Source organism: Diabrotica undecimpunctata, chromosome 10 (assembly GCF_040954645.1).
Source record: "Diabrotica undecimpunctata isolate CICGRU chromosome 10, icDiaUnde3, whole genome shotgun sequence".
Taxonomy (NCBI): domain Eukaryota; kingdom Metazoa; phylum Arthropoda; class Insecta; order Coleoptera; family Chrysomelidae; genus Diabrotica; species Diabrotica undecimpunctata.
Window position 1 is genome coordinate 25,743,565 of NC_092812.1, and position 12,050 is coordinate 25,755,614.

At 31.1% G+C, this 12,050-nt stretch overlaps 1 protein-coding gene across 1 annotated transcript; it reads right to left on the reverse strand.

The window, feature by feature from the left end:
* Nucleotides 1-2,427: 2,427 nt before the first annotated feature.
* Nucleotides 2,428-4,673, reverse strand: LOC140451656 (uncharacterized). The gene is made up of 2 exons (XM_072545501.1): nucleotides 4,073-4,673; nucleotides 2,428-2,630 (listed from the first exon to the last, which is right to left on the reverse strand). Exons 1-2 carry the CDS (start codon nucleotides 4,671-4,673, stop codon nucleotides 2,428-2,430), a joined length of 804 nt encoding a protein of 267 aa, XP_072401602.1.
* Between the last annotated feature and the right edge of the window lie 7,377 nt (nucleotides 4,674-12,050).

Sequence of the window (12,050 nt, forward strand, 5' to 3'; positions counted from 1 at the left end):
AAACGAGACAAATGATATCTGATCTATTGACCTAAATACAAACAGGATGCTGCACTGTAGGATAAAGACAATTTATTGCACAGTATGTTAGTAAGCTTTGACTTTAGAATGCCATTATTTAAATGAATATTAATTTATGACTATAGGATGTAAATGTAATGTGCTACAATGTTATTTAGGTTAAACAAGTTACATTTCTTTATTGTTTCAGGTGAGCTGTACCCTTTATCTTACCAACAAAAAAATCAAAGGTATGTTTATTTCTCATGTTTAATTTTAATAAAAGTTTTGGAGGATATGTATAATTCTTCTGTATCTCGGAATCATGTGACAACGATAAAATTTTTGACATAATTTCTCATTTTATTTAAATTTTATAATGCACATTTTACAATAAGTAGTTTAAACCCTAATTGGAAATCAAATCAGCTAAAAATCTATCATCAGCCAACTTGATCAATAGCTGTAAGTACATTTAGATCAATACCAGTAGAGAATGTTCAGCATCTTACAGTGGAACCACCTCTTGATGTTGGAAGGAAGTTCTTATATAAATATTCACCTGTATTCTCTAACAGTAAATCTTATCCAGTTTTTGGAAATAAAATTGCAGAGCGTTATCTAGTTACTCCAGAGGTCAGACGAAAATGCCACTGCACCTCTAAAAATCATGCGAGCTGAATTTTGCTGAGAATGCCAATTCTGGAACCTCAAAGAAGATGCAAAAAGTAATATTCCTTTCCCCCTAAATGCCTCGTAACATGGAAGTTTTTCTCTATTTTGTGTTACATGTTCCTAAAACAGATGCTTCTTCTATATTTAACAAGATACTAGATTATTCATAACTTTTTTAAAGGTAACGTCTAAGATAATGTCATCGTTGTACATTTTAGTTTAAAACAATGCAAAAGTTATTATTTATATATCTACACCATGATCTGCGTTTTTTTTTTGAAAGATTAGAGTGACGATAAGTCAGTCGAGTTCAACAAGCCGAAATCGCATAAATTAGAAGTACTGAAATAAAATGTAAGGAAATTACTAAATAAGCCAGTTAGAGTTACAAATACTTTAAATGCAGCAGATGGTTTAATCCGATGGGATTTCTTTAAGGAAATTTTATCAGCATAGCCGACAAAAAAGGGATCTTGTAATCTTTATAAAAAAGGGTACATTCTAATGGAATAATAGAATTTCCATGTACATGCTTAATTATGTAATATATATATATATATATATATATATATATATATATATATATATATATATATATATATATATATATATATAAGTAGTCCAAAATTTTTTGACTAGTTTGGTAAAAATATATGTAAATACTTTTTTCTTTTTGGGTGTGGTAGTCAATAAAAAATAGAGCTTTGCTAAGGCGTACTATTTATTCTGAATCCAAGCTTTCGGTGGTTTTTTGCCACCTTTATCAAGGTCTACAAAGAAAATTACTATGTTGTAACAAATTTGAATGGTGCAAAAAAAGGCTATAAAAAACTATAAAAAACTTACCCGAATGTAAGTTTCGTGGCATAAACAACAACGTTAAATAACATGATAATACTGAAATTGCAACTAACTTACAAATGTTACTGTTAAAAAGACACTTTAAAAATTAATAAATAGGTTAAAAATTAAAAACAAAATCAAGGACGACATGTTAAAACAGTCGTCGTTGCAAGCTTGATTTCAGTCACATTTCACGAGCAGAAAGAGAAAGTGGGTGGACAATTATTGTTTAAATAGTTTGAAGAAAATGTAAAAAACAACTTTGAAACTAACGTCTCACAAAATACTGTTTATGAATTTCGAGTACTACCAACTGTATTACCAACTTGAAATTAAGCGGGAAATTAAGAATGTTATTTTTATAACATAAGCAATCGAAAGAAAATAGTATTTAGTAAATAGGTTTAGAAAAAATAATAACTCAAACAAAACAAAACTGAATTAGTAACTGAAGTTTGATCAAAAATATTCAATTAATAATGAAATTTTAACAAAATTTTAAACAAAGAGAGAAAAGAAAAAAAGAAAACTCTGAGATGCAAAATAGCTCATTCAAAAGTCAATATAAAATTGTAAATTTTGCTAAGATTCTGGATCTCAGATCTTTTATTCAGATTGTTATTATCACTCTTGCTGATATGTACCATCTTTTAGAAAGTTCTCTTAAATTTATTTTTCTCTCTGGCTAATATTTTTACATTGTTGAAATCTATCTTATGGTCTAGATCGATAGTATGCTCTGCCAAAACACAAATTTGCTACATATTGCTCTTTGATTTTTGATAAAAATGTCAAAATGTCGACCCAGGTCAAACAAACTAAATTATCGGACAAAATGCGTTTTGAAATTATTTTTAACCATAAAAACGACAAATCTAGTCGCGAAATACCATCCGCAGTAAACTGTAATCAATCTACAGTAATAAGAGTCATTAAGAAGTATCCTGAACAAGGAATCATCGACGACAGACCGCGTAGTGGCCGACCGAAGAAAACTTCTGTTCGGGATGACGCTGCGTTAAGAAGAACAAGTCTGGCAGACAGAAGCCTTAATTCCACCCAATTGACTAAGCTGTGGTCTGCATCTACAGGTGTAAGCGTGTGCACTTCCACTGTGAGAAAGATACTGCTTAGTTTTGGACTCGGAATGTAAGGCACGGAAGAAACCACTGCTTTCAGAAAAGCAAAGATTGCACCGTTTGAAATGGGCCAAGAAACATCGAATCTGGACAGCAGAGCAGTGGCAGAGTGTACTGTTTAGTGATGAATCCACTTTCAATATTAATAATCATGCTGGAAATGCCTACGTCAGAAGATTTCCTGGTGAAAAATTTTCGTTATGATATGGCGTTTCATGTTCGCTCGAGGAGTTGGTCGCCTACACGTTGTCTCTGGGATGATGAATGCTACCAAATACATTGAGGTACTACAAAATAAGATGCTGCGTAGTGGAAAAGACCTGTTTGACGAAGAAACATTTATTTTTCAAGATGATAATGCTCCTTGCCATAGAGCAAAATTGGTTAAAGCTTGGACGGAGAGTAATGAAATTGATAGGATAGACTGGCCAGTAAAATCCCCGGACCTCAATCCCATCAAGAATTTGTGGCAAAGGATATCAAACATCATTTCCAAAAGCAAACCCACAAATAAAACGAAATTAATCGAATCCCTAATCCACGCTTGGCATCACTGTATTTCCATGAAGGAACTGCAAAAATTAATAAATTCCATGCCCAAAAGATGTGAACTAGTTATTAAAAATAAGGGTTGGCCAATTAAATATTAAATTTAGTTTAAATTACTTCAATGTGATGTACAATATCGTCTTGATGTAAATAGCCTAATTTTTGTAATATTGAATAAAAAATTTTCCCAACTACATTTTTTTTAATAATCAAGATTTTTGCTGTGTTTCCATTTTATAATATTGTGTTTAAGTGCTTGTTTGATGAAGATAGTAAATGGTTAAAACATATTTAAGGTAAATGCCTTAAACTTCCATTTTCATTTGGTAAGGTGATGCAGGACTTTTTAGCACGACTATATATATATATATATATATATATATATATATATATATATATATATATATATATATATATATATATATATATATATATATATATATATATATATATATATATATCGAGAAAAGGAGTACGACCGTCAATCCAATATAAACTAAGGTACACTCGAAGAGTGGTGGGTTTTTCGGTCAAAGTGGAGAAATAAATAAATCTTTGTCTTTTATTTCTCCACTTTGACCGAAAAACCCACCACTCTTCGAGTGTACCTTAGTTTATATATATATATATACATATATTAAACTTAGAGCTAAGATTAATACTATTATCAAAATTTATATTAAACTCACGTGGAATAAGTTGAAAATGATGTTCTTTATTAATATTGGATGTTTGTATTTTTGCTTTTGTTGTTTTTTCTAGATATGTTGTCGGGTCAGTCGATATCTTCTCGTATGATGGATCGTCTAGAATATCTTTCATCTTTTGATCGTAGTCTGTAACATTCATAACCACCGTAGCATTGCCTTTATCAGCTGGAAGTACAATGATTTCTTTATTTTTGCGCAATGAATTTAATGCCTCTTTTTCCTCGTGTGTTATGTTTCGTTTTGGCGGTTTAGCTGTTCGTAATATGCGTGACACGTCTTGGCGTATAGTCTCGGCCGTGTCGGATGGTATATTGGTTATTGAACTTTCCACTTCGCATATAATATTTTCAATCGGTATGCGTGCAGGAGCTACTGCGAAATTAAAACCTTTCGAAAGAACACTCTTTGTGGCTTCATCTAGTGTGAAGTTCGAAAAATTATAAACCAGTTTACAGGTATCTTGTTGTGGCGTTTCTCTCGGTTGTTGTTCTAATGATAGTCTCTCGAACTTCTTAATTTGTTTTGTTTTTGTTAAGTCGGCGTTTGTCTCTGCTCGAAAGTTGCTGAGCGTATCTAATATGTTCCATAGTACCGGATGTAATGTGTTGCCAAGAATCAGGTGAAGTTTTAATAATCTCGAGTTTATCTGATCGATTTCTCGTCTGGTGTCATGGATAGATTCTCTAATCAGTGCTAAACTAGCCCGTCTTAAGATGTTTTTGGTTTTCTGGTTCTTTTTGTGAAAACTTAGTTTCATGCTTTTAGGAATTACCTTTTCGTCTCTACACCGTTCTAAAAAAGTAAGATTGCATAGCAGTATACTTCTTTTTGATCTCATTTTCTCGAATCTTCGGATATCTGGTAGAATTTCCTCCCCGTGAAGGTTAATTATGTTAGTTTTGATATTTCCGCAGGAGCTGTATGTTATATCAATGGTATTCCGGGTTTGACTATATATATATATATATATATATATATATATATATATATATATATATATATATATATATATATATACATATATATTTAGATATGATTTACAAAGAAACTTTTGATCCAAATAAATATCCGTATACAAAATGTTGCATTTTTTTGGCAATTAGTACATTTAAAAATATTATTACACCTCGTATAAATGGTATAATAGGAAAACATTAAAATCGGAAAAATTACTTCTAAATATACATGAAGTGAAAACATGCACAGAATAATTTGTGGTAATAAAAAAGTCACAATCACACTACACTTAATATTTCTAACGTTTTAATTTGCATTACAACACATAAGCGTCGTAGTATACTTCGAATGAGGTTGGTTATTACAAGTTAGTCCGCCCATTGCAGTTCCTGAATTAATTTTGGAACATTTTCACGCCTCTTAATGCGTCTTTCATATCATCCCAGATATGTTTTATGGGATTTAGATCTAGCTTACGTATCTCAGAAATGCTATTTGTCCTATTCTGGAAGTTACTAACTTTGTACGAACTTGAAATAATATGCCTCAACAGACCATAACACGTTTGCCTTCGTAGGGTGTTATTTCGTCAAAGCCGCAATTTGCATAATGTTCATTAAGTATTCTCCAAAGCGGCTTTCGCCTATCTGTTGGTCTTTTTTTATTAACTGTTTATTTTAAAATCTACATATTAAGAGCATTTAGTAAATTTACTAGTCAAAACCGTTTTTTTTTTGGGTGTTGCTGACCAGTGCCGGTTTACCTTTCACATATTCACATAATAAAGTCTTTAGACCACCGTCTTTTACGTCTTTTTAGCATTGGTGATACGTTGACAACCGAATTATATATATATATATATATATATATATATATATATATATATATATATATATATTGTTATATTTCTTCTTTCCCAAACAAAGAAAAATAAATAAAAATTTTAAGAAATCATTATAAACAAAAATGTATATATTAATTTAAGATAAGATTTAGTGTAGATAAGAATAGAAATTTTCGAAGAATAGAAAACGACCTGTTTCCGTTGCAAACAAAATTATCAAAAAACCTTTGTTTAGAATTAGAAGACATTTTACCTGCAAGTTAATAATCTTTTCATTGTTTGTATAGTCGAGTATTAAATGACCATATTTTAATCTTTTGAAATATGTATAAATGATGTATTGAAAAAAACCAATTTTATAGTAAGCTATTTAATTTTCTCTGAAACCGAAATTAGGCTTTTCCAAAATCATGATAAACACAATTTAAGCTTTTTGATTGGACGGTCGTTTTTAAAATGGGAATTTGGTGAGTCGATCATGAGAGAGGAGAAGTTAGTCATATTTTGGTCATCGAAAGGAAACAGTCGTGTGTCTCAAGATAGGGTGTTGGTTCGTGAGTTTGGATACCGGCGTAACGAAAAGAAGTGAATAGTTTGAAGAAGGAGATAACAAGTAGATTAAAAGAGGTCCTTGTATCTACCGTGGGCATTTTATAAAGTATATGTGAAAGCATTCTTACGGCATCAAGTTGACAAAAGGAGGTCCTGGTGTCATAAATAAGTAGCGGAGTTTGGAGAAGTGAATCAGGTGTTTTTTGTGTAGTCTGAAGGAGGTTTGCAGAGACGTAAAGAAGGAGCCGAGGTGCCAAAGAGGGGAGATCACATCTTTGAGGAGACTGGACTTTTCTGGGTATGTTCCAACATACAACTCAAGAAGAAAATAAACTGTAAGTGTTTGTACAATTGAATTTTATATCTGTGAAGGATCGTTTCGACATCATGGTCATTAGCATTCAAATTTAAGAACTGAGGGTTTGTTAGGCTAATCAAAAGTTTAAAGTTTTGTGGTTTCTTTTTTCAAGTAAAGAAAATTTTAAGTAAAATTGGTTTTACACGTAATATAAATGTATGTAGCTTTATAATCTTATTATCATAATAATTTGATTTATTTTCTTGTATGCTGATTGATAAGATAACGACAGAATTTAATAATTGTTTTATTCGTTCATATAAAATAAAGAAACGTAAATCTTTGTAATATAATATATTTGTATTATTATCCTTTCTTCTCTTCCCGATAAAAGACAACTAGAAAATCTTTTGAATCCATCGAACACAGGTAATATAAGGATTATTTTACTTTTGATAACAGATAAGTTATAATTTTTTTATGGGCTCAATAAACTAAGTTTGAATTCAAAATAAACAATCATATATATATATATATATATATATATATATATATATATATATATATATATACATATATATATATATACATATATATACATATATATATATATATATATATATATATATATATAGGTACATATACATATATGTATATATATACATATATATGTATATATATATATATATTTTTACACATATATACACATTTTTTAATCCCGGCGATGTTATTAAAAAAACAAGTTGCGCACTTGAATCACTGCGAAATTTTAACACGTACTATGAAATTTTTTTTTGTGGAAATCTGAAGTGCAGTTTTTGTCCTTGTTAAAACATAATGCAGTCTCGCATTTTTTACACACAACATAAGTTTACCTAGTTCCTTGGCATAGCAACCTTGTAGTTTTCAGCGAAACCTTGTGTTATTCCATATGGGATAATTGTTTTCTTTGACCACACTTGACCAGATGAGCAGGTATAAGGTTTATAGTGTAAGTTATTTAACATTATATTATATTTATACTTTATTAAACTAACAAATATATTTTAAATTACATTTCTTGATAGCTATAAATACACAGGGTGGAACCTCCGGGAACTCGATTTCCGTGCACCCAGCCCAATATCCGAAAAGCCCATACTCTGATTGGACTGGTAAATGCATTTTATTGGTTATACAGTGTAAAATAATCGAGGTTACTCACATATATTCAATTAATTATACTAAAGTCGTCCTCTACATCCGAGATGTCGGATTCGCTTTCGCTACTCTCCCCTGTGTTCGCGTGTATTATCAATAGGTCTACGTCATCCTGCAGGTTGTCCGCAGTCCACATCTCAGTTTCCGTTTTCTCAACAACATGAGTGACATAATTGCGCCAATTTTGCTCTGTGACGCGTGCGAAACTGTCGTCGATCAACTGGCGTACCTCGTCGTTTTTAAAAGTGTTATTATGGGTACCTACATATCGCTTAACTTGGTTCCACACCATTTCTATAGGATTCAATTCGCAGTGATATGAAGGAAGCCTTAAAATATAAACATTATGTTGTGAAGCATACTCATCAAGATGATACTTATCGTATTGATCTTTAAAAGCACGCGCTGCTTCTAATAGCTCGGATTTCAAATAACATTCCTCGAAAAAAATGTCTTTTTCCACTAGCCATTCCTTGATTGCAGCTTTATTCCAGGAATTGTTAGGGAATCTCTCTTTAAGGGAGTGGTACGATGCATTCTCCATTACAATGACATTCCTGCGACCATTATTTGGTAAATTTGATATTAATGTCTCCTTAAACCACGACTCAAAATATGCGGCATCCGTTTCATCGTGATAGTCGCCATCATTTTTCTTTGCCAGAAAAACACGCTGTGTGCCAGGGAGGAAACCTCCTGAAAAACCTGCATGCAATAAAACATATCGTGGACCTCGTTTAGTAGGTGCTTTTAAGCCAGTACTTAAACCTCTGAGAAAAACATCACGACTGTTTTGTATCGTAGTATCGCACCATTCGTAATTTATAGATTGGCCAACATTAACCCACGATTCGTCCAAATATATGATATTGCAATGGTCTTTTCGCAAACGTCGTATAGTTCTCAAATAACTATGGCGTCAATGAATAATATCCTCTCGCTCCATCATGATGCTTCTTCGGCCACGTTTCTTATAAACAAATCCAATACCTTTCAGAAGTCTGTACAAAGTAGAAAGAGACAACGGCTGTATATTCTCATTACCTTGTATGAAGTTATGTATATGCTTTAAGAATGGCGGCAAATCTTTCATGAACAATTCTCCGTAGAATACTTCTTACACCCTTGTCATATGTGAATATTCTAGAATTTGATTGACACACTTGTTTTTTACGTTTTTTTGGCGATTTCAACGTTCCACTCTGTTCTTTTTCTTTTTTGAAATTGTAAATGCTTCTTTCGCTAACACCAGTCATCAACGAAGTACGTCTTACAGCAGCACTTACATTAAGTTTTTCCGTATTTTGTAAAAAACACAACACATTTAACACTACGAGTTTAGCGCAACCGTTAAATAATTCACCGGATTTAAACTTATGGGACTCCATGCTCTCTGTTGAAACTAGGACTAAATTTTGAAATGTAGTTTCGTTTTCCAAAAGCACTTTCACCCTAAGGATGGGTAGGGGGTGAAATAGGGAAAGCTTGGAGTTTATCAAATACTAATTATGACAAACAAGTTTATGGCCATATTTAGGTGATTATGTTAATGATGGTAATTTGTAGCTATTTATAGAAACAACATAACTGTATTTTTAATATTTCACATACAATAGAAAAAATCTAATTTCTATGAAAGAATTGGAAATTTGAATATTATATATAATATCTATAAATAATATCATTTCCAAGTTTCCAAATTCTTTCCTAGAAATTATGTAGGTTTTTTCTATTTTATGTAAAACAATAAAACTACAGTTATTGTATGTTGTTCTTGTAAAGAGGTGTTCAAATGTTACTCTTATGAATCTGATTCAATTGTATATCTCATGTTGACGTTTTGTATGCAAAATTCATAGTTTTCGTTGTCAATAACTCATCAATGCCTTTTTATTCTACTGTATACGTATACATGATATAAAATATTTTACTCGTACTGCCGGCAGATGTATTTTATCCAAGCCGGTCCCGTGAGACAATGAGCAATCAACAGCTGGAGAAAACCGACAACCCTGCGCGTTTATTCTCCATAAGAAAAGCATTGCCGTATCTTACCCGTACTGCACTCTCAGTGTGACATTTTCTATAGATTGTTCGAAGGCCGTGAGAGCACATTAAGGTTATTGTCCTCAAACCATTTTTTAGTTGTTTTAGCTGTATGGCATGCAGCACCGTCCTGCTTGAATATAAAATTCAAATCCGGGTAGAGATCATGAGTACTTGGTACAAGATTTTTTTCAAAATTTTTTTATCATATTATTTTTTTTCATATCTTTCTACATCAGCTGATGACACCCCCAAATTATACAACATTATAGATAACATTATTTTAAAATTAATCCAAAAGGATTACAAATCTTCAAAACGTTTTCTGTCCAGTCAGACGTTAGGTAGATGTTAAATGATTTTACATGAAGGGAACACACAACTTCCCTGCTCGAAAGGAGGTCGACTTTGTTCAAATATGGAAGTTGACTGGTTGAGTTGGCTGGTTCTAATTTTAACATTTCAAATAATACGACATATAATACTGGTACTTCTAATAACTGATCTAAAATGGTTCAAATATTTGCTGATTTTTTTAGTTCAGTGTATTCTTCTAATTCTTCCACCGACATTTATTATTTTATTTAAGTAAGGTTGCCAAAATTAATACTTTTCTTTTAATATATATTAAAAAATTGAATTTATAAAAATATACTAAAAAAACATGTCGATGTTGAAACAATGAATCGCCTTTATTGTCTCAAAAAATCAATGAAAGCAAAGAGTTCACCAGTTACATTAACGTAAACGATATAATCTCCAACTACTAGTCGAACATCAACAAAGCAGCAACTCATTGAACCGTGTGATGGACTGTATGCTTGATTATTTTATGAATAAAACATACATCCGTCAAAGTTGTAACCCATTTAATAACCTTATGTGGTAGATACTATGTCGAAATTAAAAATTTAACATCGGGAGGAACAGTGTTAGGGCATTTTTTACGTTGGAAGGGCACTCGTAATTTATTGTACAACTTTTTTCATTCGAGTATTAGCCTAACAATTGAGAATTAAAATACGAGATTTATACTGCAGTGTTGGCTGAATTCGCTTGTGTTTAAATTCCAAAATGGATCTAACTTGAGTTACAACTTTGTTCGATGCGGGTGTCGAGATAACCTGCTTCTAAGTTTGATTAACGACATTATTTTATTATTTACTTTCTCTTTTCGTCGCCAGTAACTTTTCTTTTATGCTTCTTCGCCCAGATATTTTTAATTCTTTTTTTCTTAATCTTCCATTGCTTGATCCATAATCCACTCCTCTTCCTCATCAATTTTTAAAATTTTCCTTGTACTGCTTTTCATCTCATTTCTTCACACAACATTGTAAAATCGTTCAGACTAGTAGTATTAATTAAATGGATCTTTGTTATTCCTAATCATATGCAAATCTACATTTTCAAATAGAAATATTATATTTTAACTATAAACTGCTATAAATTTGAAAATGTTAAAGTGTTACAGAAATTATTATACAAACTCACCATTATTCATGTCGGTGTGATGATATTCTGCTCATGGTACAGAAAAATTGAAATAAGAATAAATTTACTTTACACCGGTTTAAATAGAGAACCGTTTACCTGTTGGTATAACCAATTTCCGGTTCCAACTGTCAGATATTAGAATTACCAACTAACTATTGAATGCTTAATAATTCAGTCAATTTCTTGAATTAATCAATTATTTTATCATCAATAGTTTATCTACTTATTATTTAAGTTCCATATTAACATATCAGAACTGGAATAAAATATTTAAAAATATTTATACACACCATGACAGATAACTCACACCAACAATTATTTTAAAGAAAGTTTGTAACTTTGTTATACATTTTGATTACAAATGTACATGTTTATTTTAATCTAATTACCAAATAATCACTTAAGTTTGTTCTGTAATTTTGACTAAGCCGAGTTAGTTATCATAGAAGATGTATTTCAATTATTCATATTCTTACATTAAAGTTTAATTATTTAAAGTTTGTTAAAGTATGCCAATATTAACACATCAACCAACTTTAATATGTAAAATTTAAAAAATTTTAGATACATTTATTAATTTCAGCTTATTTCATAAAACTAAATAACTTAACTTACAGCATTTAAAATAGAAGAAGAACTGTCACACTTTAACCTACATTTGTCAAATTTACCTCTAAAATCTAATAAATAACATAAAAAACTCATTGTCTTCAAGTAAGAGATGTAGTGCTTTCAAATCCTCC

Bases quoted from the DNA above. Each gene is read 5' to 3' on its own strand.
- LOC140451656 (XM_072545501.1), bottom strand. From the start codon at position 4,673: ATGAAACTAAGTTTTCACAAAAAGAACCAGAAAACCAAAAACATCTTA. The intron at 2,631-4,072 runs GCAATGCTACGG...TCTTTCTCACAG, and splicing joins TGTACTTCCAGCTGATAAAG to TGGAAGTGCACACGCTTACA.